General features: G+C 37.5%; 1 protein-coding gene across 5 annotated transcripts in view; it reads left to right on the forward strand.

The window, feature by feature from the left end:
- Positions 1-27,570, forward strand: part of CNTLN (centlein) — a 217,891-nt gene that overhangs the window by 155,083 nt on the left and 35,238 nt on the right. For 4 of the 5 annotated variants that reach the window (XM_075410639.1, XM_075410640.1, XM_075410641.1 and 1 more), the window contains 2 exons: positions 467-690; positions 26,692-26,856. In XM_075410639.1, coding sequence (XP_075266754.1) covers positions 467-690; positions 26,692-26,856 — 389 coding nt within the window. The remainder of the gene's footprint in view (positions 1-466; positions 691-26,691; positions 26,857-27,570) is intronic. The other variant, XM_075410643.1, reaches the window with a different exon arrangement.

Genomic DNA, 27,570 nt, shown 5'->3' on the forward strand with positions numbered 1-27,570 from the left:
AAAAGTGGCTATCAGACAGCATCTTTTTGCACAGTTAAAATATACTCTATTTTTACTAAGTCCCACCTATTGAATCTACTGACTAAAATAAGACTTTTCATTACTTTTGTTCTTGTTTGCCCCTTGTAGCCAACAAAACCAATGAAACAAAATTAACTGTATTTTGGCTTAGACCTTAAAAAAAAAAAAAAATCTATTTACAAGACACCGAAGCCTTTCTTTCCAGTAATACTGATCAGAAACTTGAGCCAGATTTAACTTGCAAGTCTTTGTTGAGTTTGCAGTGTTGGCACTTCAGAAAAATAACAACTTAGAGTGCTTATAGGTTAACTGAGTTAATTTACCAGTTTGCTTACTGAGAAATATTTTAGAGGCTAGAACAGTGTTTTGAAGGGCCAAATTGAAATCAGAAATCATCTCATTTATGATGGTCTGTCAGTTTAGTAACATGCCATTTTCTGTTTAGTAAACAGAACAAAAAGGAGAAATATCATTGTCCAGAAACCGGGCTACTCTGTTACTCTACTGCAGGAAAGAATTAAGTCATTGCAGCAGCAGATAGCTGTTTTACAGAATGAAAAAAAGACAGCAGTGTCTTCTGTGAAGGGATTTAAAGAAACCAGTGAAAAACTAACAACTCAGCTACATTTGGCTGATCAGAGACTTCAAGCTAGTAAACTGACCATAGAGGTAACGTACTTTTCATTATGGTGTCTTACGAAGTTCAGCTTAATTCTGTTGTAATTCTGTGAAATTTTGATAACTGTTTTTTGTCTCTTAATTTGTTATGATCAAAATAATGAAATGTTGTATATTAGCATGCTTTATGTGAAATCGTGAATCAATTGTTATGTACAAATGATACTGAGGCCTGATTTATCATTGTATCAACCCAATTCGTTAATCCTTCTGAAAAAGAAGTGGTCTTCATGCTGACATTTTACCTGCATTCAGATGGACGAGAGAAGTTTCACTTTTAGCCTGTGGTCTGAGATCTTTCGTGAGTATCTAGTCAATCCACATGAACTAGCACCCATTCCTCTGTGAAGAACTGACACTTTTGGAGAAGCCAGCTGTCTCCACATACCCCGAGTAGAGTGCTCAAGGCCACAAGGGTTTTCTTCCAAAGGGTGCTCAGACCAGCTCCATACCTATTTAATTTCATCTCTCTGTGTCAGGGTAGAAGGCTAGAAAACAAGATTTGTGAATATAGAGACTAGTAAACTATTTGGTTAACAGCCCAAAAGATGCCAGCTTTCTTCTCTACTTCAGTCTTCATTCCTCCTTAATCCTTTCTTATACTATTACTCCTTTCTCATTTTCCCCATTCTCATTTATATATACGTGTTTTGTGTTAATCTATATGCAGCTCCTCAGCTGGAATTCTTTTCTGTTCATACTGTAGTGACTGGCCTGCCCTTTATAGAGCTGAATCAACAAACACTTTCACAGTAATTGTCTCCTGTTGGTCACACACACATCCTGCTTCCAGAATTATAGTGCTACAACAGATGGACTTGCTGGAAGGAGGCAGACATTAAAAAAGAAATCAAATCCCCTCCCCCTCAAACTTCTCTGCATTTCTGTCTTTGCACAGAAGGCAGAAGCAGTATCAGGAGCAGCACTTTTCACTTTCTTAGGGCTAGGGAACTGCTAATTTCTAGAGGGAAAACCTCATTTCTGTTACTCATTTTGCATAACTATATATGTGTAATGAATTGTTCAGAAAGAGTTTCCAAGGTCATTGGAACCGATGGAGATCTGCCTATCTCACAAGCAGTATCATAATCTGAAGTTTCATGGACAGTATAAACTTCACAGAGAGTTATATATGTAATTTAGGTAAAATATTCTGCTTGCTCAGGCATCTTCATGATTTGCCTTCCTATAAGACTACACCTTAGGTGTCCATAGGAGACCAATGTGAGAAATAAAAAAAGCCTTTATCAGGGACCTGGGGGGGGGGGGTGGTATGGTTGGGAAGAATTTGTGTCAAGATAAGAGCTGCTGTAATATACAAGACTGACTAGAAGTGAACTAGCATGGTCTTAAAACCAGACCAATTTTCTTTCACTCAGTTATTGTGGAAGGTTTGGGAAAAAAAAATGGTCACAGGTCTATTTAAAAGGTGGTGCATTCTAAGCAAAAATAAATAAATGGTGTTGCAGGTACTCAAGGAAAAATCTTTATTAGGCATGCACATTTTTTTCCTTCTCAGCAACCAATTCAAATTCCCTTCCTTACAACTAATTACTCTTCAGGTGCCATACTAGTGCTACCAAGTGGGAAATTTAAAGCAGAGGCTTGGGCTACTTGCCAAGTGAAAATTAAGGAGGTAAAGAACCTACACAGTCACTGCAGGGTACATGCATGTTTTAGAGAGAGAACCATGATTCAGACAGATGAAATGGTTGTAAAGCACACATTTGTGGGGGTTTTGTGTGTGGTTTTTTTTGTAAGAAATACGATCTAGAAGTGAAGCTTTAAGAAGTTGCAAGGGAAATGACTTTTAAAAAATTTTTTTTACTAGCGAGAGCACTGTTGTCATTGTTTCTTCTCAATGCTTTTGTTACTTCAGATTTTAGAATTTGTTGTACAGATAGAAGGTAAAAACCAAGTGAACAAACCATGAAAAACAAAGATTGAGACAATCTCTGAATTTAGGGAGACTGTTAAACACTTAAATAGTGTCAAAATTGCTAATATCCAAAAATAAGCTTCCATAAGTAATCAGAAAGTTCTAAGTAATCTTGTATTAACAGTGAACTTTTGATGCTGGGCTAAGTATAGCATTGTAGCAACTGTAAACATCATCATGGCTTGGACGAGATGCCATGTTGCCTGAATTTAGCTAAGAAAATAAATCCATTAGCAGACAAGGGCAGATGTTTGTGCAGTCAGTCCTTCGTTATAATTCCCAAGGAATCTAGTGCTAGAAGATCGACTCTGGATTTAAGATTTAAATGTTCCACATGTTCATTCTGAGAAAGATTTTAGAGTTCATACATTCTAAGGACTGTCTGGCATCTGCTGGTTTTCAAAATGTGTGTACATGTATGATTTTGTGTATTTTTCTTCAAGATCCACACAGACATGTATGTGTATATATATCTGTCTGTCTGCTTGTAGGATTTCAGAATGCTGGATCTACGTTCTTTTTTTGTTTGACCTTATAAACTCTTTGCAGTAATGTAGATTTCTTGCTTTGTTTTCTTTCTGCAAAAGAAATTCTTTGCATATTTCTACAAAAATGACTGTAAAGTGACTGCACAAGTGAGAATCAAGGCTTGCCTTCTCCAAGGTTTCACATCAACACTGAGTCAAGACAGTCTGTACAGAAGTACAGTAGTTACATTTTGCTATCAGTGTACAGAAATCACAGCCTGAGCTGATACTTGAAGTGAAGGGATTTAGTGTTTCCTTAGTTTGTTAGAAAAATGTCTGAAAGGAATTGTTGGAAAAATCCAGGAAAATTTTTTTTCTAAGATTTATTCCGCCCTCTACTAATTTCTGTCACCAAGTGGCTCGTTATAAGAAGAGTGTATTTATTGAATACAGCACAATAATTATAATTAGTTTTATGCAGTACATGTCATTCTTATTGCTGAAGTTCAGACAAAATGTATTGAATAAGAAATCAAAATCGTAAGCGGGTTTAAGTCATCTGAGCTTATATTTTTCATGTTAAGGCCACTCACAGGTCCACTGCTCAAAAGTACCGTAGGATCTTTTGCATCAATTCTCCAGTGGTTCTCAGGTGATATCACAGGAAAAGCTGCATTTCTTAATGCAATGCTATAGGCATTTGCAAAGTGTTTCTGTAAGTCTACTTCAGCAGGACACCTGAATCTCAAAGAATGGGAATGAGTCACCCAGTCAAATGCTGATAGATCCTTTGGCAAGGATAATGTGTATGTTTAAGTAAAATTTTTCAGATGCATTCATGCAGATCTGTAACTACATTTTTGCTGAATTGGGAAGAAAAAGGAATTTTGTAGACACTGCTGCACATTTTAGCTCTAACTCGGCCTCGGATTTTCTTTTTTTCTGATAGCATTTTAAAAATCTCTCCAAATTTTATTTTAGCTGTTCGATTTTCAATTTTCTTTGAACTTTACGGGAACTTTTTTTCCCCTTATCTCATACTGTGCTTTTAAAATACAATTTGTTTGCCAGAAGTTTTTTTATCAAGCATACAAAAGTACAAGCATGAAAAGCAGAAGAGTAAAGGGCTAGAGAAAGCTTTTCATTCTTTAAAGTGTGTTTGTGGCTTTCTCTACATATTTTCTTGACTATTTTTTACTGCTCAATCTATCCAAAAACAGCTCAGAATTCAGAGTTACATCTGTAAAATCAGCTCCACAGACTCACTGCTCTTATTGTACCCAAATATGAGTACACCAGCCAATTTAGCATTATTCAGTTACACAGAAAATAAGAAGAAACTGATGATGAATTTAGATTCATTGTAAATTATTGACTTAACTATTATTTTTACGAAGATCTCACTTTGCCTCTGGTTTTCATGAAGGCTTTTTCACTCTTTGAAGATGTGTTGTTATTTACATAATAATTTTTGTGTGTCTGTGGTTTCGCAAAGTAAATTTTAGCAATAAGCTTGAAATTATGAACTGAATGCGGTTTGTAGTTACCCTGAAGTAAGCTAAAACTGCTTTTGGAACTTCCTCACTTGTGTTCATTACAGCAAATGTGTAGTTATTTGACAGTTTTGGGGGGGCTTTCTACATAAACATTGTCCAGTTAGAAATTCTCATTGTTCTCAAATTCTCAAATCCAGTTTTCTCCCAAAACACTTTTACATGTGTCCTGGTTTTATCTTTTTGACTCCTCTTTCATGGAATTACTCCAGAGCATTTGTGCTATTTTTTAATAGGTTCACAAGAAAGTTTCTGCACTCAGTGTCATCTTTTCTAGATTAAGTGGCTTTTTTATCCTCCGGTGGCATAAAAATATATTTTTTATGATGTACGTCAGATAATACTAATCATACCTACAGAATATCTGAAAGATAAAATTTTATAGAAAGTTTTAGAACAATTAAAATTTGGTGTACTTTAAGTTAATGATAAATGGTAATTAGTACAGATTGTGTGAGAGATTACTACTACATCAGTAGTATATGCAGGAACTCTGACTTTCATATATAGAGATGGTAAAAGTAAAAACAGAGCTGCTGTAATTGCTGTAATGACCTCATATTTTAATAGATAAAAATAATTATTAAGAATTCAATTTGTTTCTGCTCTGTTCAGCGATGTCACTTTCCGTTCTTACAGGGCACACTGAAACTTGGAACATCTAACTTGTACCCATCTTAAAAATTAAAAATGAAAAAGCTAAATATACCCTATTTAACACTTTTGCCAAACTCCATGCGAAATCATTTCTGCAGTCATCCACCTTTGGCGCAGAGTGTAATGAAACAATCAAAGAATTCTGTGAAGCTGTTTAGAAAAGTCTGTCCCCAAAAACATCAGGAAAAATGTGATTTCTCCTACCTCTCCTTCTTTAAAAGCATACAGATTATCCTTTCGTAACTGCTTTAAATAAGAGTACTCTTGGTTAATTTACAGGAACTATGATCTTTTGGCATAATATTAAAAAAGAAGGAAAGATAGTTTCTCAAAAATACTTAAAAATCAAACCAGCAAATTTTCTATTCTACTTTTTCTTAAAATGCAGCAGAATGTGAAAAGGTAAACCAGAGGTATAAAAGATAAAGCAGGATATACTGCCTGACTTTTCCAGAATTTGTAAATATAATCTAAGACAGCAGAGGTTTATCTAATAATTGAACCAAACTATGTGCCAGTATGAGACTGAATTCTTCTCAAAATCTGATTGGGTGTTAATTCTGTGGTTTTTTCTTCTGAGGTCACACTGCTGTTACCATTGTGTATGCATGCCTTGAAAGGACTTCTTTGCGGACACAGCAGATAATTCAAAACTCAAAACACACCCCCAATCTATGTATTCTTGAGAGAAAGCCATGCTTCTTTGACTCACCACAGTGTTCCAGACCTGAACAAAATCATTATCTGTAGGTAGGAAAATTGTCTGTAATGTATTTCAGACTTACAGAATTTAAGTTCTGGGCCCAACCTGTAGTTTTTGAAGGCTTTGAATTCACAAGATTGAGAAGAATAGATTATGATCTATTGTGGTTTTATTAGAGCTTTGCTGAGCCTAATAACTTGAAAATTGGGCTATGATGTCACACTCATGAAGGCTGGGAACAGAGACAGACAATGCTCTGTGACTCTGTGAGGTTAGAATTCACATCTTTCAAGTCCTAGTCCAAAATTCTGCCTGCAATGGAACTTGGTCAGCTCGTTAAATATGTTTGTTCAAACTTTGTGGTTGCTAAATGGAGAAATCTCTGTATCATTTTTCCTCTAGTAAACTACTGATTCAGCATTGCTGCTGATATAAAACAGTTCTCAAATTTCTATTTTCTCCTGTGTCAGAGAAGTTGACTTGCAAGTAAAATGAGGAATGCCAAATGGTAAACGTCAAAGTAACTGCCCTTTTGAAATGCATCTACTGAAAAATATTTTTTATTATTTTATTTATTTTTATAGTTTGCTGCATTGAGAACTTACAGCATCCTGAAGTCAGTTCCATTAACAGAACTACACTGTAAAATATATTTATCATGAAACTGTGCTTTCATTACAAAAATACCTTTTACATTTATATTGATCTCTGAAGAAAAATTACAATAGACCTGTTGAATTATTGATGAACAACAGTTGAAGTACATTGCGTGTAGGAAATGAGTCTCATTCATAAATTAAAGAGAACAGTTGGCATGAGCTAGATCTATGAGAGTTGTATTATATTGCTGTCAAAATGGCATAACTTAGAGATAGGTAAATTCTAGAAAAAAATATGAAGAAAAAATTGTGAAGACTACAGGAAGTTCATAGAATATACTTACATAGGTCAATACAATTTATATTACTGTGTCATGTAGAAATCCTGGAAAGTATACTTCTGTATTAGAAGAAAGAAGTTGTATCACAAGGATTAGCATGTTCTTATAATGTTACAAATAGAGATAGTATACACATCTATAAGTGTATGTATTTATATCTGATAGTATAATACAGTAATACAATATGCTTGTACATATATTACAGTAAACACTGGATGATACCGTCCTGTAATTTTTATGGATTTCATGTGATATGTAGCTTGTTTTTTTCACTTTCCTGTGATTTGGTCAAACTTTCCTTGTGCAATGAATCTTCTGTTACTATTAGACAAAAAGTAGAACTCAGTTTGCAGTTTCTTCCCCCCAGATTTCCTGAATAAAATACTATTTGAAACTTGGAAAAGCTCAACAAATCCTGTCGTAATAACATTTCCTTTTGTGATCACAAGAATGTGTTCACTGAATTCAGTGTGATCTGCTCATTTAATTAAAGCTAAGCGTAGAGCTAGGCTGGGTTCTTGAATGTTCTCTGCTATGTAAAGTTCTGTGGATAAATATATGGTTTTGTCAGATAATATTTATTCACCATCAAATCTCACCCCAAAAAATCCATTGATTTGGGAGTAATTATTCAGATGTAGACAAGAGATTACATTTCAGCTCTGGCAGTCTGAATTTCTTGTCAGTTGTCACAGAAAACCAGTTTGGGTTGCAGTTGGATCAGTACGCTTAGGATTGTTCAAGGGAGTGGTCCATGAATTATTCATTATTAGTAACTACCAGTATTAACAATAAAAGTTATTTACTAACCACTTTATGCATATGCTTGTTTCCACTGAATTCAATGAAATTTCAAGACCTTCTGGGTATGGTGGTAAAAATAAGTTTTATTTGGCTCTAGTTTGAATATCGATCTCTCTATGGTGAGAGGTTCTTTTGTGTGTTGAACTTGCAGGAAAGGAATTACAATAAAGGATGTAGGTGCATAATTTTTTTAATATTGTAAGATTTAGTATTCTGATAGACCATGCAATAACACTTCTGTGCACTGTTTTATATAGGTGCTACTAAAATGCAAGAAATACATGCCTTGGGTTTCTATCAGCCATATATCCTACCTTGGAAGTTTGAATTGTCTCCCTTTGTTTGCAATTGTCTGTTTCATGATGGATTTTTACCTAACAGTCTCTTCTCTCTTTCCTGACCTAGGTAAAGATTTTACTGATTATGTTCTTATGAAACGTTTTCAGCAATCATGAGAAACTGGGGAAATAGCATTCCTTTATATTGTGAACATTAAGTGAGTTGATTCTCCTGTGCTCTCCTGATGCGTCCTTTTACCTTACTTCCATTTCCTTTGCTCCTGTTCTAACCTGTTAAGTAAGTTTCCCTCCTTGTGAAGTTAGCATAGGATTGGTAGAGCAGGGTGCTCAGTATGGTTAGCGAGGTAGCATGTAAGAGGTGAATTGGTAAGAGACAGTGTTGTTCCTTATTTGAGGAGTTGGATTTCCGAAGAAGTTGAAGGAGCAGGGTGATGGGATTGCCAAAATGTCTCTGTGACCTGAAAGTATCTAGAAGTGTTGTAAGTACATCCAGTGATTTTTGTTGTGTGCCCCTGTGCAACAGTGGTTGCTTGTATTAAAATGTGCATAGGAGATTAAATTCCAAAAATGTTTTAATTGTGGTTGATTTTACTTAGTATTTGGATTGCAGCCAAGCACTGACACATGGAACACAGTGTAGACTCAATGTCTCAGTTCATGCCTTAAGGTTAAATTGGTGCATATAAGTACCACTTAATCACTTTCACTAGCACAGAATCTCATGTACCATAAAATTAATTTTTCAGCTGATCCCTCACATGAATGATAACATTATTTTTTTCCCGAGATAATGGTTTACACCTTACACATCTATTCTGTTTGGATATACTATGAAATATATGACAGTCCTTTTGCTGTTTGTTTTAGAGGTAAAATCTTTCAGTCATTTTTTAAAAATTAGTGGCAATGTAAAAAATCCAAGCCAGTGCAAGAGGATATCTTCAGTCATTGACAGCTATTCTAAGCTTTCAATCATCCACCAGAGGCTGATTGAAAAGTATAGATCATTATGACCTCACAGTGTTTTTAATGAGGAAATCATTACGTCATAATGGAAACGAATACATTGCTCAAGTTCATGTTGAGCGAGGCTGAAGGGCTGTCTCCTGGGAACCAGGGACTCTGAAGAAAAATGGGAGTCCTAATAGATAATGAGCTGGGCATGAACTCCCATTGCCGTTGTGAAAAACGCTAGCTCAGTCCTTGAATGTATAAACTGGAGGCTATAGAATAGGAGCAGAGGGAGCATGTTTTCTTTCACTTGGCATGATTTGACTGGTGCTAGAATACGCTATGTAGCTCTAATACCCAGAATCTAAGAAAGAGGTTGATGGAAGTAAAAAGCATTTGAAGAAGACTTGTGAGAAGGATTTGAAAGTATACCACTCCAGAGAAAAATTTGAGGTTTTCAGAGAGGAGATTAAAAGGTAACTCAAGTTTAAATATCTAAGAAAATGAAATTTGCTTGTAGAGTCTTCAGTCTAGCAAAGGAAGCTGAAAAAAAGAGTCAAGGATACAACTGAAACAAGATAGAATCATACCATATATGAGGTCTGTAATTTTTATATGACTGTAATTACCTATTGATGAATGGAGTCAGAGAACTGCAGTGATAACGGACAATTCATCTAAAAAGGAAGAATTACAGAGAAATCAACTGCTTGTGGTTAGCAGTGGGCAGAGTTTTTCTGAAGGGAATAAAAAATGTCTATTCTATAGGAAGAATGAAAAATATAGACAAGAAGAGAGAGGATATGTTTAATGACATGAGCTGAGTTAATGAAAAGTATGAACAGGAAGATATGTTCTCAACCTCAGTAACAGTCAGTTCATTTATCTGAAGAACTGATGGAAGAAATGCGTACACTTCATAGAGCACAGCTGGGCAACAGTATTTCTGTGGTGAAACCCAGAATGCATTTAACAGTGCTATGGAGAAGAGTTGTAAACATGAATGACGAATTTAAGAAAAGTCAAACCAATGTTTCATAAAGGTCTAACTGAAGCCAAGGAGGAATGTTAGAACGATGTTCAAACGTCACATTATAAAGAAGGTAAGTTCTGAGGCGGAGGAAGAAGTCATCACCACTCAAGACATACAGAGTCATGACACAGGAAAAGTGGGTAATAAGATGAAGGGGGTAGCCTAAAGGAAATTAATGTTCCACAGTGTGCAACAGGAACATTAGAAAAGATTTAGTCTTTAGTAGAAGAAATGCAAAGAGAAGGAAAAATCGCTTTTTTGGTGTTATGTACGCAGAATTTAGGATTACATTGGTCTGAGGGTAATTGTCATAGGTGATTCCCTTCTGAGGGGAACAGAGGGCCCGATCTGCCGACCTGACTCATCCCACAGGGAAGTCTGCTGCCTCCCTGGGGCCCGGGTTAGGGATGTTGCTAAGAAACTCCCTGGTCTGGTGTGGCCTTCTGATTACTACCCCCTCTTGGTAATGCAGGTTGGTGGGGACGAGGTAGCAGAGAGAAGTCCCAAGGCCATCAAAAGGGACTTCAGGGCACTGGGGCGACTGGTTGAGGGATCAGGGGCGCAGGTGGTGTTTTCCTCCATCCCATCAGTGGCAGGGAACAGCACTGAAAGGGGCAGGAAAACTCACCTGGTTAACAGGTGGCTCAGGGACTGGTGCCATCGGTCAAATTTTGGCTTCTTTGATCATGCGGAGGTGTACACAGCACCGGGCCTGCTGGCGACAGGTGGAACTCAGCTATCTCAAAGGGGAAAAAGGATTCTTGGCCACGAGCTGGCGGGGCTCATTGAGAGGGCTTTAAACTAGGTTCGAAGTGGGAAGGGGACGTCGCCCAGCTCACTAGGGATGAGCATAGGCTTGGTGTGCCAGGGTCAGGGGTGAGATTGACAGCCCAGCTCAAGTGTGTCTATAGCAACGCACGTAGCATGGGCAATAAACAGGAGGAGCTGGAAGCCATACTACAGCAGGACGGCTACAACTTGGTCGCCATCACAGAAACGTGGTGGGACAACTCACATGACTGGCATGCTGTCATAGATGGCTACAGACTGTTTAGGAAAGACAGACCAACAAGGAGAGGTGGGGGAGTTGCTCTATATGTGAGGGAGCAGCTGGAATGCATTGAGCTTGGCCTGGGGCCAAATGAGGAACGAGTTGAAAGCTTGTGGGTTAGAATTAAGGGACAGGCTCACACGGGTGACATTACGGTGGGTGTGTACTACAGGCCACCTGACCAGGAGGAGGAAATTGATGAGGCCTTCTACAGGCAGCTGCAAGCAGCCTCACAGTCACAGGCCCTGGTTCTCATGGGGGACTTCAACCACCCTGACATCAGCTGGGAAGACCATACAGCTAGGCAGGCGCAATCCAGGAGGTTCCTACAGAGCATCGATGATAACTTTCTGATGCAAGTGGTGGAGGAACCAACAAGGAAAGGCGCGCTGCTGGACCTTGTATTAACAAACAAGGAGGGACTGGTGGAGGATGTGAAAGTCGGAGTTAGACTCAGCTGCAGTGATCATAAAATGGTCGAGTTCAGGATCCTGCTTGGAGGAAGCAGGGCGATAAGCAGGATTAAAACCTTGGACCTCAGGAGGGCTGACTTTGGCCTCTTCAAGGAGCTGCTGGGAGGAATCCCATGGGCCAGGGCTCTCGAAGGCAGGGGGGTCCAAGAGTGCTGGTTGCTGTTTAAACATCACTTCCTCCATGCTCAGGAGCGGTGCATCCCCCTGAGCAAGAAATCGAGCAAAGGAGGCAGGAGACCTGCATGGTTAAACAAGGAGCTTCTAGTGGAGATCAGGTGGAAGAGAAAGGTCCATGGAATGTGGAAAGAGGGGCAGGCCACTTGGGAAGAATACAGGAATGTGGTCAGAGCATGCAGGGATGCGACGAGGAAGGCCAAAGCCCACCTGGAACTGAAGCTGGCAAGGGATGTCAAAAACAACAAGAAGGGCTTCTCAGCTACATCAGCAGCAAAAGGAAGGCTAGGGACAATGTGGAGCCGCTGCTGAATGAGGCGGGTGTCCTGGTGATGGAGGATGCAGAGAAGGCAGAGCTACTGAATGCCTTCTTTGCTTCAGTCTTCAGTGCCAAGGCAGGCCCTCAGGAATCCCAGGCCCCAGAGGTAAGAGAAGAAGCCCACAGAGAGAATGACTTTCCCTTGGTCGAGGAGGACTGTGTGAGGGATCGCTTAAGTGATCTGTATGCCCACAAATCCGTGGGCCCCGATGGAATACACCCACGAGTGCTGAGGGAGCTGGCAGATGTCATTGCTGAGCCACTCTCCATCATCTTTGAGAGGTCCTGGAGGACAGGAGAGGTGCCCAAGGACTGGAGAAAGGCCAATGTCACTCCAATCTTCAAAAAGGGCAAGAAGGAGGACCCAGGGAACTACAGGCCGGTCAGCCTCACCTCCATCCCGGGAAAGGTGACGGAGCAGCTTATCCTGGAGGTCATCATCAAGCAAGTGGAGTAAAAGAAGGTTATCAGGAGTAGTCAGCATGGATTCACCAAGGGGGAATCGTGCCTAACCAAGCTGATAGCTTTCTATGATGACATGACTGGCTGGGTAGATGAAGGGAGAGCCATGGATGTTGTCTACCTAGATTTCAGCAAGGCTTTCAACATGGTCTCCCATAATATCCTCCTAGGGAAGCTGAGGAAGTGTGGGCTGGAGGAGTGGTCAGTGAAGTGGATTGAGAACTGGCTGAATGGCAGAACTCAAAGGGTTGTCGTCAGCGGCGCTGAGTCTAGTTGGATGCCGGTAACTAGTGGTGTCCCTCAGGGGTCAGTACTGGGCCCAGTCTTGTTTAACTTCTTCATCAACGACCTGGATGAAGAGTTAGAATGTACCCTCAGCAAGTTTGCTGATGACACCAAACTGGGAGGAGTGGTAGATACACCAGAAGGCTGTGCTGCCATTCAGCGTGACCTGGACAGGCTGGAAAGTTGGACAGAGAGGAACCGGATGAGGTTCAACAAAGGCAAATGCAGGGTCCTGCACCTGGGGAGGAACAACCCCATGCACCAGTACAGGCTTGGGGCGGACCTGCTGGAGAGCAACTCTGTGGAGAGGGACCTGGGTGTGTTGGTGGACGACAGGTTAGCCATGAGCCAGCAGTGTGCCCTGGCTGCCAAGAAGGCCAGTGGCATCCTGGGGTGCATTAGGAGGAGTGTGGCCAGCAGGTCGAGGTAGGTTCTCCTTCCCCTCTGCTCTGCCTTAGTGAGGCCTCATCTGGAGTACTCTGTCCAATTCTGGGCTCCCCAGTTCAAGAAAGATGAAGAGCTACTGGAGAGAGTCCAGCGGAGGGCTACAAAGATGGTGAGGGGACTGGAACATCTGTCCTATGAGTAGAGGCTGAGCAAGCTGGGCTTGTTCAGCCTGAAGAAGAGAAGGCTGAGAGGGGACCTAATATATACTTACAAATATCTGAAGGGTGGGTGTCAGGAGGATGGGGCCAAGCTCTTTTCAGTGGTGTGCAGTGACAGGACAAGGGGCAATGGGCACAAACTGAAGCAGAGGAAGTTCCATCTGAATGTGAGGAAGAATTTCTTCCCTCTGAGGGTGACGGAGCACTGGAACAGGCTGCCCAGGGAGGTGGTGGAGTCTCCTTCTCTGGAGATATTCAAGATCCACCTGGACAAGGTCCTGTGCAGCCTGCTGTAGGTGACCCTGCTTCGGCAGGAGGGTTGGACTAGATGACCCACAGAGGTCCCTTCCAACCCCTACCATTCTGTGATTCTGTCATTCTGTGATACAGTCCTTTAGAGCTGAGAGGAGACTGAAGTTCTTCAATTTAGGTAGTGCATAGCTTGGTAAGGAAAATTCAGAAAAGAAAAAAGATAAATAACCATTTTTTAATATTTCTTTCATTGTGTTTTGTCTACCTGTAGGGTTGAGGATACGGAAAGTTTTTTGGTCAGGTAGTAGTGAAATGTTTCAAGGAGAAAGCTTTTCGTTTTATTTGGGGGCACAGAGACAGATTAATCTTTTTGTAGTCAAAATCGTGATAAAGACTCAAGTTGAAATAATTTGTTGAAGGCTTGGCTTCCAAAGTGTAAAAATACTGTTTTTTCAAAGTATTTTTTGCTATACAAACTTTGGCAGAAAAAAATAAAACTAAATTTACTATGAGGATCAAGTGAGGGAAAGGCATTCTGTTAGATAGTAATTTAAATTAAAAATCTAGAGGTGCTGCACTTACTTGAAAACATAAATTTTACAAGCTCTGTCACTGAGAAATAAGTTAATCATGAGGAAACCTAAGCAGTAGGAGACGTAAATTTCTGTTGTTTCCTTAGGAAATCCTACACTGAGATCTGAAACTACTGGTAGTATATATTGGTTTACAGTCTCAAGACCTCTGCTTTGAGCAGTTTCCCTAAAGAAGAGGAAAGTTTTCTGATGTAGTGTTTTTAATGAACATAATTTTGATAAGAAAGCATTATGTATAGCTTAGAGTGCATTTTATTGCAGCCCACTGTCATACATATTATTGTGTACAGTTCAAAAGGTACTTGCGTTTTATAGCAAAATTCTGAAAAGATTATGAATATTGAATTGTCCTGTGTTTTTATTTTTCTGTAAAGAATTGTAAAATATTAGTCTCATTTCCTTTATTCAACTGCTACTTTGTGATATTTGTTCTTACTTTCCATAAAAAGGAATTAAAAACCTTTTTATATACACAAATAAATATTTTCTTATTTACATATACTCACTGTGTATCCCTAGACTTGTCTTTACACTGGCAGCTTTTGTAGTAGACATCCTGTGCAGGGTATTCGGTTTATATATGTCAGATCCTCAAGGGCCATGGCTTTTGCCAGATGAAGCACTTTTGATTTTGAGGCTGATGAAACATAGTACTGTTATTGATCTGTGCATGACACAGCCTGTCTCTCTGCTGGCAGAGTGTAGCAACATTTATCCAGGAATTTGTGAAATGTCACTCGGATCATGTTCATAAGGTAAACTGTGCAAAAACCAGGATCCAAGCTGAGAATCCATGAGGAGTTGGACGTAACTCTTTTATTCCTTCGTCCTATCTTCTAGGTCAGCCAAGTGGGATTTGTTAAAACAATGTCTATGTTTTATATTAGGTGTCGGAAGAAAGTGTGATTATCACTAGGAACACTCTAGTATAGTATAGTCATACTGTTGTTTTACTCAGTTTTTTAGGTCACTTGGGAAAACAGTATTTTAAGTCAGTGAAAGTGATCTAAACATTAGAAGTTTACAATTTCTGTTCTGTTTGTAACAAAATGACAGTTCCTGTACACCTCCAGCCAGGAAACTTTGCTTATATGCTCTAAAGAATTTGATTTTTCTTGCTTCACTTTGCCTTTAGAGATGTTTGTCATTAAGATCTCAGTAAGCAGTAGTGGTCAGAAAGGGTGTATGACTGTTTTTACACATAAAACTGCGAGAGCAGTGATATTTACATGTTTTGTTTCTTTATAAATCATGATTTATGATTTAAACGCACATTTTTGTCAGTATCAAAAGCACGTTGTGTAAAAAATTATTAAAATTAAAGTAAATAGTAAAGCAAGCTTCCATATACTATTTATCTATGTGTAAAGGGTCAAAGGTAACTTTTGAAGACATTTTTTATAATTAGTGTTTCAGCAATAGACTTGCTGTTATCTGCAAATGGATGTTGCACGTTCTCATTAAAAAATTACTGTGTTTTAAAATGTAAAAAAACCCACAAAAAGCTGCAATTATTATTTTTCATTTTCTGCTTTGAAGGCAGTTGTGACAGTAGTAATTTGAATGTTAACCATGAAGGAAAAAAATACATATTGTAATATTTGCCAACATTTTTCAATTTTAAACATTCAAATCTTTAGAAAAGTTTCTAGATTATTTGATTTAAAAATCAGTTACTAGTTACGGCAACAAGAAACAGTTTTTATTAAAGGTAAAGGTTTGAGTTGAGCTGTCTTGGGATTTTTTCCCAAGTATAACAAGGTTTTTCTTTTATTTCTGGAAGATAATTTCTGTAGTTTGAATTCTACAAGACCAAATCAAGATTTAAATGAAATCTCACTTATGATTGACCACTGAAATGTACCTAGACTTTATGTTTTTTCCATGTTTGTGCATAAAAATATAGTAAGCCAGAAGGGGAAAAGTTGTTCTTAGTCGTGAAAATATATTTGCATACATGTGTATATTTTTATGTGTTATCTCTCCCTTTGCAAGATCTCCATGTGTGAGATACAAACTCATGAGTTGTGGAAAAAGCCAAAATTGCAGTTGGTTGGTTTTGGAGTTTTTGGGGTGTTTTTTGTTTGTTTGTGGATATGTGTGTTTATTTTGCCAAGGTCCACAGGTTGGACAATTAATGGTGTCTGTTTCTCAGAAACATGAAGATGGTATTTCATAGCATGAGGGCCACCAGCTTGTTAAGTCTACCACTAGTGATAGTAGAACTGTTGCCACATAAGATGCACATACTGGAAGAAAGGAACAAGAATTTTAAGAAGGTTTGAACATGTTAAGTATGAGAAAAAATTGAAAATGTGTAATTAATGGAATCTATAAAATAATAGATCAGTGGTAAAGACAGGAGTGTAATAGCCACCCTCCATTGCATAGTAGATTATTTGAAAAGGCTAGTGGTCAGTTTGTGCTTCCATCTCCTTTAAAGAGAATAGATTCAATTTTTCAGGAAAGGTGATTTAGATGTAAGGCAGGTTTTCTTTCTGAGGGCACTGAAGAACTGCAGAAGGTTGCCAGGAGAATATTCTCTGTAGTTAAACCAAAGTTTTCAGGAGTAATCTACTTATACTCTTTTGCACATGTGCTAAATGTAAGGTATTCTTGACATCATTACCAGTCTCGCTCTTGTAGAAATTAATTTTTTTCCTCATTATCAAATGGAAGGACTTTTTTTTGAGGTAACTAGCACAGGAAAAATATCTTAATACTGAAGAGTTTGAACAATGGAGCCAGCATCTAGTCCTTGCAAACTTTTGCTCATTGGACACCAACTTCTCCTTTTCCTCCATGCAGCTTGTTGCTCTTTGATTTCTAATAAGATGTATCAATGATCAGAAAGCAGGACTGTAACAACAGCTCCCACATCTTGTGCTTGGGGGAACAGTGCCAGAAGGAAACATATTTGGTGCTAGAGTTCTTTTGAACTGCTCCACATTTCAGAAGAGCAATCTTCTGCTTCACCAGTTCAGCACTGTTAGGTCTACTGCAATGCACTGGTTTCCTGTGTTTGACCCTATTTTCTTACCCATCCCACACTGAGATTTCTTTATGTAGTTTATTACACAAAGGGAATTGGCATTTTTGTTAGAGCTTGCATCTCACTCCACCTTTCTCATTCCTACAATCCGTGTTTTAAGCTTGTATGTTTGAAGTTAATGCTGGTGCTCTGTTGTCCTGGCTACTCCTTTTCACTACAGGAAGAAACTTCAAAAGACATATTCATAGCCAGGAGTACAAACCAGAAGAGTACAGCCAGTCTCATTACTTTACCAAGGAAAATGCACGAGCCTGTATTTTGGTCTTTTTAAGCTTAAAGGAATAGGAGTCCAGAACTAAGGTATCTTCAACCGCAGTAGAAAAAGAGAGTGTTACAACTAAGACTACTTCTTAGTAGTAGTAGAAGTACTACTTCTAAGTACTTCTTACTTAGTAAGAGTAAGAAGTCTTGTAGGATATCTGAAAAGAATGATATCTGGGAACTACACCTGAGATTCCTTTTTAAAAATGGTTATCTACAGCATTCCCTGCTTGGGATTGTCCTCTTTTTCACTGTCTTATACCTGAGTTGTTGCCGATAATGAGTACTGACTTACAGGATATTTTCGCACCCCTACAGAAGTCAGACACGAATACTCTCCTTGTAACCCTAAGGGAAGGGTGTTTGTGGCTTTAAAGCCATGTTTCTTTGCCTGAAGTGCCTGGACCTCATGGGCTCAGTTACTGCTAGAGGAGGTAGAAGAATGTTTAAACTTCCTTAGTAGTGCTTTGCACCATCTGATTTGCTCTCCTGAAGTTTCATTGGAAATTAATGAGGTAATCGTGGACTGTTGCCGTAGCCTCTGTCATGTTCAGGTTTATTTTGCATCACTCCAGGCTACCTTTGATACCTAATGTGGCAAGAGCTTCAGTTTCTTTCTTAGTAATGGAGACTGCGTGGCTAGTCTCACAAGATTCACAGGCACTGGAAAAGGTTTTACCTTTGGTGGCTGGCTGAACTGGTCCGCCTGTGCACAGTTTTCTGTTCATTCATAGATTCAGAGGTGGTCCTGTGGTCTTATGTACGTCGAGGAGAAATGTGTGACTTTGTCTGTGTTGTTATCTCGGTGAAGCAAGCAGAAAAGAATGAGGGAAGTAGCAAGAGACAGCAGCTGTAGGTCTGGTTCAAGCAGGGACATTGAATTGCACGTATTAGGCACAAGTACAATGTTGTCCTCAAACTGTTCATGTATTTGAAAATAATTAATTGCTCAAATGAGTCACAATACTGATGATAATCATGATGAAGGGAAAGTATATTCAGTTTTACACATTAGGCTGAAAACATGGCTTTTTCTTGTGATGGTTTCTTCAGCTATTTAATATGTAATGTAAGGAATACTTTACCCTAAACTGTTCATTTATGCCTATAATTTTAGCAAGGGTTCCAATGATAACATAAATTACAATTTAAAGATAAGACTGTGGGGGTTCATTTACAAGAATCCAGGGATGAATTACCACTTTAATTTATATGCAATACATTTTAGAGGTAATTTTTAAATGCAATTCATGATTTTGAAAAATATTCCTGTCTTCCCATCCCCCCCCCCCCAGTACCCATCACCAGCTTCCTCATACTCTCAGAAGTGGCTGGCAATATGACTTTATTTTCTTATCTAGAAATTTAAATAATACATTCATATTTGTACAGTATTACCTTTCTGTGACTAGAAAGAATCCATTTTTTTTACCATTTTTTCCCCAACCCTTTGTTGTTTATTTGTATTTTTATCCTGGTCTATGAGAGCATTGAACTTTTCCAATAACTAAATTTATTACTACTGTTTAAATTTAAAATATTTTGCTTTTACACAGCTGTCTACATAAAAAAAAACTTCTGAGGGGGTTTTTTTCAGTTTTTGTTGATATCTGAAGCAGTTACAAATGAGCTATTTAAATAATTGTATAAAATTAAATATAGACCTATCTTTATAAATTTTGTTCCTTGAATACTGCAACCCACTTCTGAGATTACCTCTGATACACGTATTTTTTAGTAATTTTTATCTCAAAATACTTTTATCACTTCCTCAGACTTTTGTATTTTTTAAATATGTTTTCTGTAAGTTGACAGAAAATGATCTTTAAGAATTGGAAAGCTGTGATTTGGGCAAATGAAGACAATATATAAAGACAAGGCCAGAGTATGGGAGGTAGAACAGCTTTCCCTACAAGCACAGAATTCCTGCCCACTTATATTTGAGATGCAGAAGTATTTCAATAGAAAGTGGTTCACTCTCTAAAACAGATGGAAATGAGGAGAGGTTAAATTAATATTTCACCATTCTTTCAGCTGTTTTGTTTCTTTGTTGCTTATATATTCTTTTAAAAATATTTTTAATTTTTAAAGATAGAAAGCTGTATGCTTTGGAACTAAGTGAGTAAATCAAAAGAAAGTTTAAAAACAGTCTTTAAAATAGCATTTTCATTTGGGTTTCTCTCTATTTTATGTGAGCTATACGGAAAACAGATGGAAGCATTATTAATTTTTTCCCCCAATGAGTTTTAGTGCAGCATATTTGTATGTGTTATCTGAAACATATGAATACTTAGTATTGCTGCTGTTAAATTTGTAATGAGTTGTAGGGATTGTGAAATTCCCTGACTGGCTCTCATGCAAGTAGTTCATTTGCAGTGCTTAGATGTGTTAAGATTAAGCAGAGGGAATATGGCAAGCACTATCCCTGACCCTAGATGAAAAATTCAAATTTCTAGCTTTATGAGTTGGCCTCAACTCTCATGTTTGGTGAAAATCAGATAAATACTGTGTAACCCTGCAAAAAATCTTGCACTAAAACCTGGCCCTAACTATAAAAGATAGCGTGGATTCCATGTCTTTTACTGAAAATTTTCTAGTAAGTACTGAGGTGTGGAAATCTTAGGGCAAATTTTATGCATCAGATGGAAGTCTTTGGTCGTATATAACAATACTTAATGTGCACAGGCATGTTTAGTGTTGGAATACTCAAGTCAACTTGTATTTGTTTAAATAGCAATGGTAGGTGCATGGAGACATTGGTTTTGGACTTCAGCCACATCTTCACAACTGGTTTGCTATAACATTCATATATTTGCAAGTTGGACAAAGTGTTGTGATATGTCTCTGGTTAGATTTTAATTTTTAACTTGGTTGTTACTTAAATGTATCGTGTTGTGCCTGTAGATATTAATACTTCAATTAAATTAAGTATGTCAGCTATAGTATAATATACTGTAATCTTAAATATTTTTCTCTTTAAGAAAAATTAGTATTTTAAGTTTTGTAATTTTTATCTGAAAATGTTAAGACCTTATAGGCAAGGTCCTGCACATCTGTATATTCTGGCAGTTTGTATCTCCATGTTGGAGACTCAGTCCCTACAAAAATTAAAACATATAGTTGTGAGCACATAATTGGTCATAATGCAACTACTTCTATAAGTAATGTTACATACATAGTTAATAGTCCTTATATTCCTTTGAAATTTGCAAGGACAGATGGAGTGCTGCATCTGTTTTAGTGTGAAAGCAAGATAGTGTTTGTAATATGTACAGAAATTAGGCTTGGGATACAGCAATGTTTACTTGTACAGAGACATGAAATGGAAGTGATAGAAAATGCAAGCTAAAACAGAATTGCTGCAGGTCATACCCCTTATCTTTGAATTGGTGTTACTGTTATACAGATGACATGTTTCAGAATAATTTTCATTGTATTAAAAAAATGTTACTCATATTATTACTAAGTATTTTCTTATTTTCCATAATTTATTTGAAAAATCATGGGTTGCACAATATGTAGTTCTGTACTCAGGCTTGTCTGTTGTTTGTAACAGCAGATGACTTCTTGGATAACTGGGCCCAGAGTAGATTGCTCCAGTTCGTTTACAAGTGAGTGTTTGTGCGTTTGTCTAAATAGATACATGTGTTCTGGTCTTGACCTGTGCGTTGTTATCATTCTTTACAAAAAGAAACAAAGAAAAAGCAAACCAAAATTTAAAATGGCCCTATCTGCTCTAATTTTATTGATTTTATTTTTTTATTACTTCATAAGATGCCATAGCCAGCTCAAATGTTGTAGTACTAGTACTAGCTTTTATAAATTGTAGAATAAATTTAGGTATAAATTAGCTACAAAATAGCTGAATTAAAATTACAAATAAAAAATTTGTTTATGAACTGGTATACATAATCAGTCCTTTATAAATGATGATCACTCTGATCAATACTAACACATCATTAAGAAGACATTCAAAGACTTTGATAAGAGTCTTTGTTAGGATTCCAACTGTGTTCCCAGTAATAGCTGAATTTATAATTTGTATCTGTGAAAGGGCTGTTCTGTAGATAGCAGCATCAACATTGCTTTTATAAAGCTGAAGAACTGCAATTGTGTTACAGTGACATTATCAATAGCACAACTATGTTTTTTCTTTAGTGAAATACTTGAGAAATATACCTCTTATCTGCATACTGATATCTGTATTTCTCTGCTGGGAACTAATTTAAACACTTCATGAGAGATTGACATTTTCAGTGCCGTAAAGATCCTTAAAAGCTGCTTTGTTCATTGCAAGCCATATTTAGTATGACCTCATAATAATGTAGCACACCTCAAGTGTCATGCCTGTCTTTACTATGCACATTGGAGCTGTGTTCATCTATAGTAGACAACTGCACTTCAAGGGAAGACTTTTTTTTCTTGATAGGCAATTAGCAGTAATTAGGAAGATTCACTTCAGTAAGATGTCAACATGAGATTGTTTAAAAAAGTTGAATGTCAGTGGCTTTAAAAGAGGGGTTTTTTTTCCCTGACACATAGGTATGGCATGTGAAACATGAAATGTTAATTTAACTTTTCTGCTTATTATTCATGCACAATATTATTTTGTCATTCAGATACTACATTGACAGAGTGCAAAGGGTATTAAAATAGTGCTGCTAGAATAAAAAGAGGATTAATCTACCATTGGCCAATTAGCCAAAGGGTACTTAATGGTCTCTAAAGGCTACTGAAGTCTAACAACTAGCTAAAGCACTGGCAAAAAGTCCTCTATATTACCTTCATTTACTTGACATTTTGTGAAACAGGGTCAGCTGCTGATAGCTGCATTTGGCGGAAAAAAAATTACAGCTGAGTGATACAACAGAATTTCCTAAAATTTCGGAAGAATAAATGACAAAGAACTTCTACATTTTAGAACTTTTTCTTGCTTTTGGGGGTCTTTGTTTCAACTTGGGGATAGGATATGAAGTCACCAAAGACTTCTGTTTCATATTTTGTTTCATGTCTGGAATACTAAGTAATCAACCACTTAACAGCACTTGCATGAAAAGAACTTTCACTGAGGATTTGGAGTTATTTGCCTTTTGTCTATATGATCACATTAAGTATGCAGCACAGTTGGCGTTTTAGTCTGGTATATATATATATTCATATTTTCAGGTACCTACACACCATCTTTATTAATTTTAGCTTTTTTTTCTGTAACCCATCAGGCAGACGTAGTTTTGATTCAAGAGAGTGAAATATGGTCAAGATCAGTGAGATTGACTCAATCAGTTTTGCTTTGGATATTGTAAATAGGCTTATCATTATGTTATAATAACATTTGATAGAGTGTGTAAAATCATAAATACCTAACTCTGTGCCTCCAAATATGTTTTTAAAAGTTCTTTCATGGTTTATGTGTGCAACAAGTCCTACTTATCTTGTATATTTTTCATGGTCAAGCTAAAGCTGTAAGAAAATAGCATTCTGTTTAAAACCTTCAGACGAACAGTGTTAGATTTTAAAATAGAGCTTGGTACAGGAGCTGTGCATATAGCAAATGTATTTTATTACCTACTGTAGCAAGGTTTCATAGAGACAAGAAGAAGGAATATGTTGACTTCAGGTTTCTTGCAGACATTTCTATGCACATTGTAATGTTTGCCAGGATTGTAGAATGGGAAGCTTCATAACAAATAAAATTTTTACACATGAGGATATTTAGATTGGTTATAGTTGGATTAAAAAAATAAGTGGTAAAATACGGTTATGTCATTGTTGAGAAAGAGTTTCAAGAATGACCTGATTTATATCTGATTTTATAATTTTGCCTATAAATAAATTCTATATATTATACTCTGCAAATACAACTGTGTGGGGTCATGTACAGTAGTGCCAGTGCAATAGAAGTCACCCCCAAGAGAAATGTCATTTTCGTAAAAGCCAGCTGCAGTAGGAGGGTGAGACTGCTCTAAACTGAGCTAGAAGCTCCTCACCGGGTTGTTGTGATGCGGAGGAGCAATAGGCCATTCCAGGAGCTTACTACGTTAATCCGTTGGGCCTTCCACGTAGCTGTCTTTCTGAGCAAAGGGCTTATGGTAAAAAGCCTTGCTGAGTCACTGGAAGTTTTACGCTGACTACATAGAAACTGAGATTTCATCACTTATCCCTTTGTGTACAGCACAACAGAGTGTCATGGGTATACCAGGAGCAAGGAGATTAAGATAGATGGCTGTTAAAATATTGAATCTATAAACATCTGTTAAGCCAAAACACTCTGGAGGAGGTGCAGCAGAGAAAGGCCGCTACGTCGTGGAGGAACAGCGATAGCCTGCCTTTACCAACATCTGGTCTAGCTGGTGTTTTAAGATTCTACCTTTCATCCTGGTGACCTCTTCCCCTGGAGTAAATCCTTTTTACTCTGTCACTCAGGATTTGTGTGCTTGGAAGCACACACACAAAAACCCCCCTCTGTCTAAAAAAGAAAAAGGAACAAAAGACTTGACCTAAAACTGGTGAGGGACAGCAGGGCAATGAACTTACTTCTTAAGTAAGTAAATGCAAGGAATATCTTCTAGGCACAAATATCTTGGCAGGGTAGGGGGACTGTTTTTCACATCCTAAATAGATTTAGACAGAATTTCAATATATTGCAAAAAGAAGAACATTGCAGTAGAATTACCAACCCAGTATCACCATTTACATTGTCTCCAGAGCTGTTAAGAGACAACTTTCTTCGTATCTCTGATTGCAATTGCATGTCTGCCTTCGTCTGCCTTTACAAGTTGGGGGGTGTTAGTCTTGTACATCATGTACGTTATGTACTACTTTCACTTCACCCCCGTACTTCTGATGCTGGTTCTGGATTTATGTACATTCATCTTTTAGATGTTTTTCTACCTCCTCACTTAGGTAAATTCTATAACCTATGTAAAACTGTCTTCTTTGGCACCTGTCTCATGAAAGCCCTTTTTCAAAATATTTGCTGTCATTGTGGGAATGTGGCCTCTGAAATCACGGCATTTTAGACTGGATGTATTTTGGCGGCAGCAGTAGCCTAAGAAACTTCTGAGACTCACGAGCTATCTTGCGCAGATATGGGAGCATTTCTAATTTTAATCAGAAATATTGATCTAGCTATGATTTTTTTTGCTTTTCTTTTTATGAATAATTTATTATAGAGACACTGTATCATGAAATTCTGCATGTAGAAATATTGGCCATACTGGATAAATTAACCTAATCCTTATAGCTTTCTATATCTTTCTGTACTACTGCTATTTTTGCTTGTTAAAGTAGCCTTCCTTTGTTTTGTCTTTTACTCAGACTGTATTAATTGTGAGAATAATATATCAGATTAAGGAATAGCCAATTAGAAAATACATTAACACTATTTATCCCTTGTTCAATAATGACAGCAGATGCCGAAGAGAATGGAAAGATTAACTGTTTTACTAAGAACAGTACTTGCCAGATAAATATGTAAACTGCCCATTGGCTTTAATAAATTCACTCGTGTGAAATACTGTTACAGTTTTAACTTTAAATACAGGATGCATTTTCTTGTATCCATGATTTTTTTTAAGCTAATGCAAAATGTACAGGCATGCTCATGTCATTCATAATGGGGATAAACACCACCATGAGTAGTTTTTCTTTTGTTTGTATGTATATGTGATCTTCAGATGATTGTTACGGAAGTGTCTGTATATATAAATATATGTATATGAAAATATTTTTCTAATAACATCAAACAGTATAAAATCTATTTTTGAGTTAAATAATAAAATGCTTGGAAAGAGAACACTATCTTTAACCTTCTCAGCTGTGTTTTTTTGCGTACCAGCATGTAATCAGGCACAGATTTAGTAATTTCAAGCTGTGGTGTCTTCTCCAGTTTCTTATTGGGATTTTTCACAACGGAAGGTTTTTTTTGCCCTTTGAGACATTTCAACACCATTTTGTATAATTGTTCCTTATGTTAAACTACCTTATTACAATCTTCTTTGGAATAATAAAATAGTACTGTAGTTACTTGCTTAAGGAACAGAGAGTTGTTAGGCCATTGGTGGCTTTCAGCTGACCACAGGTTCGTGAAAGTTAACCACTAGCATGAAGATTATTTCAGTTCCCTTTTTTTACAGAACAGCATTGAATATTATTTAAATTAAAACAAATATTTGATTTAAAAGATTACTTCTATAAGGAGTACTGTGAAATATAGTTGCAAAGATTGAATAAGCCTTGTCAGTTGTCAATCAAGTGCAACAAGACTGAGAGTTTGTTTGCATGTTATTTTTTTGACCTAAATCCCTAACAAGCTTCGTCTGCTAATTGGACTTAGCATTTATGTTGCTAAATGAGAAGCATTTTGGCTGCAGTATAGGGTGGTAAGACCTACCCGGTGGAATAAACAACTAACATCTGTTATCCTGTCCTGCTCCAGCTTGGCTTTTACCACTTAAGTACCTCAGCCCTAGAGTCAAGGTTATGGAATATGTGGTTCTCTGGCTATGGTGCATATATGTGTAAGGCAAGAAATAACACAACATGCGTAAAGACCAGCCAACCAGAAGATATTTAGTGCAGCTGGTCCACTTTGCTTTAACCTCTACAAGCCCTACAAATACCAAAACAAAAGCCAAGAGAAGGGTATATGTTTTATAGCAGTTGTCAACGCAGCAATTTAAGTGAGCTTACAGTGGTCACCATTAAAACAGATTTGACATTTAACCACTTTTAATACGCATTGGTGCCTGAGACACCTTGTTATTTCTTCATGCTTTGTGTAGAAATAATTGCTGAATCCTAGAGAGGCTTTAGTTAAACAAGATTCAGCAGTATCTACTGTTACAGTTTTGTATGATAATTTTTGCCTGTCATAGTAAAAATAGCAGTGTGTACAGTCAAAACTGAATTAGCTTGGCTGTAAAAAAATTGCTTCTTTTTTCTGCTGGATTTGATCATTGCGATGGCTAGAGAATTCAACCAACAACTATGCGATATAATTATAGATAATATATACTGTTTTATTCCTCTTAAAGTCTGAACCAGAGAAGCATCTTATATAATCAAGCAGAAACATTTTTAGGATGCAATTGTGATTGTTTCTTCTGTTTTTAAAACAGGTGTTGACCTCCAACCTGGCCAAGTGGCAACAGGAGAAGGAAGATTTACAAGGAAAATTGAAGTTGAGAGAACATCTGTCTCAAACTGCTGGCAAGAGTGAAGCCACACCAGCTCCTTCAAAGAACATTGATTTAGAGATGAAACAGCTGCAGTGCAAACTGAAGGTGACAGAACAGATTATCTAGTTCTGAGGATAATTCGTATGAACAGTATTTCGTAACTGGGTCAAGCAGATATACGTATACTCACATATGCATCTCATTTATAAATCTTAGCCAATGATTAGCAACTTAGGTGTTAGATAACCTTTGATGAAAAGTAGAAATGTAGTCATAAGCGGGAGAATTAAAAGTTACAATTAAAAGAATTTTTGCGGATCAGATAGGTCAGACAGGGAGGCTTGCTGGGTTTTCACACAATGATTGTGTCTTGTTGGAAAGTGCTGTGGAATTACTTCAGTGAGAATTGTGTTGATTCCTTGCTTCCTTTCAGGATGTAAGCAATAGCTATCTGAAAGGGGACCATAGAGTTTGGACTGATGGGGCAGCTCATGTAAGGCAACAGTGTTACATTACCTATATGTCGCTACTATTCTTGTCATCGTTCATCAAGTCATCTTGTCAGCAAGATATTCTTTTTGTATTTGTATTTTTGTAGATTAGCTGGTAGGAGAAGACTAACTTGTTGATGATTTCATTTTTCAGCCTACAGTGATTCTGTTACATGTGGATGATGTAGATGCTGGAATGTGTTGATCTGAGAGCTTTTTCAGCAGGTGACCTGGCTCGAACATACTAATTCTTACTCTCTTCTCAGTGGAGGAAATATATGTGCCACAGGATGTCTTAAAGTTGGTTTGTTCCATCGTTTTGTGTTTA

Source organism: Opisthocomus hoazin, chromosome Z (genome assembly GCF_030867145.1).
Source record: "Opisthocomus hoazin isolate bOpiHoa1 chromosome Z, bOpiHoa1.hap1, whole genome shotgun sequence".
NCBI classification, from domain to species: Eukaryota; Metazoa; Chordata; class Aves; order Opisthocomiformes; family Opisthocomidae; genus Opisthocomus; species Opisthocomus hoazin.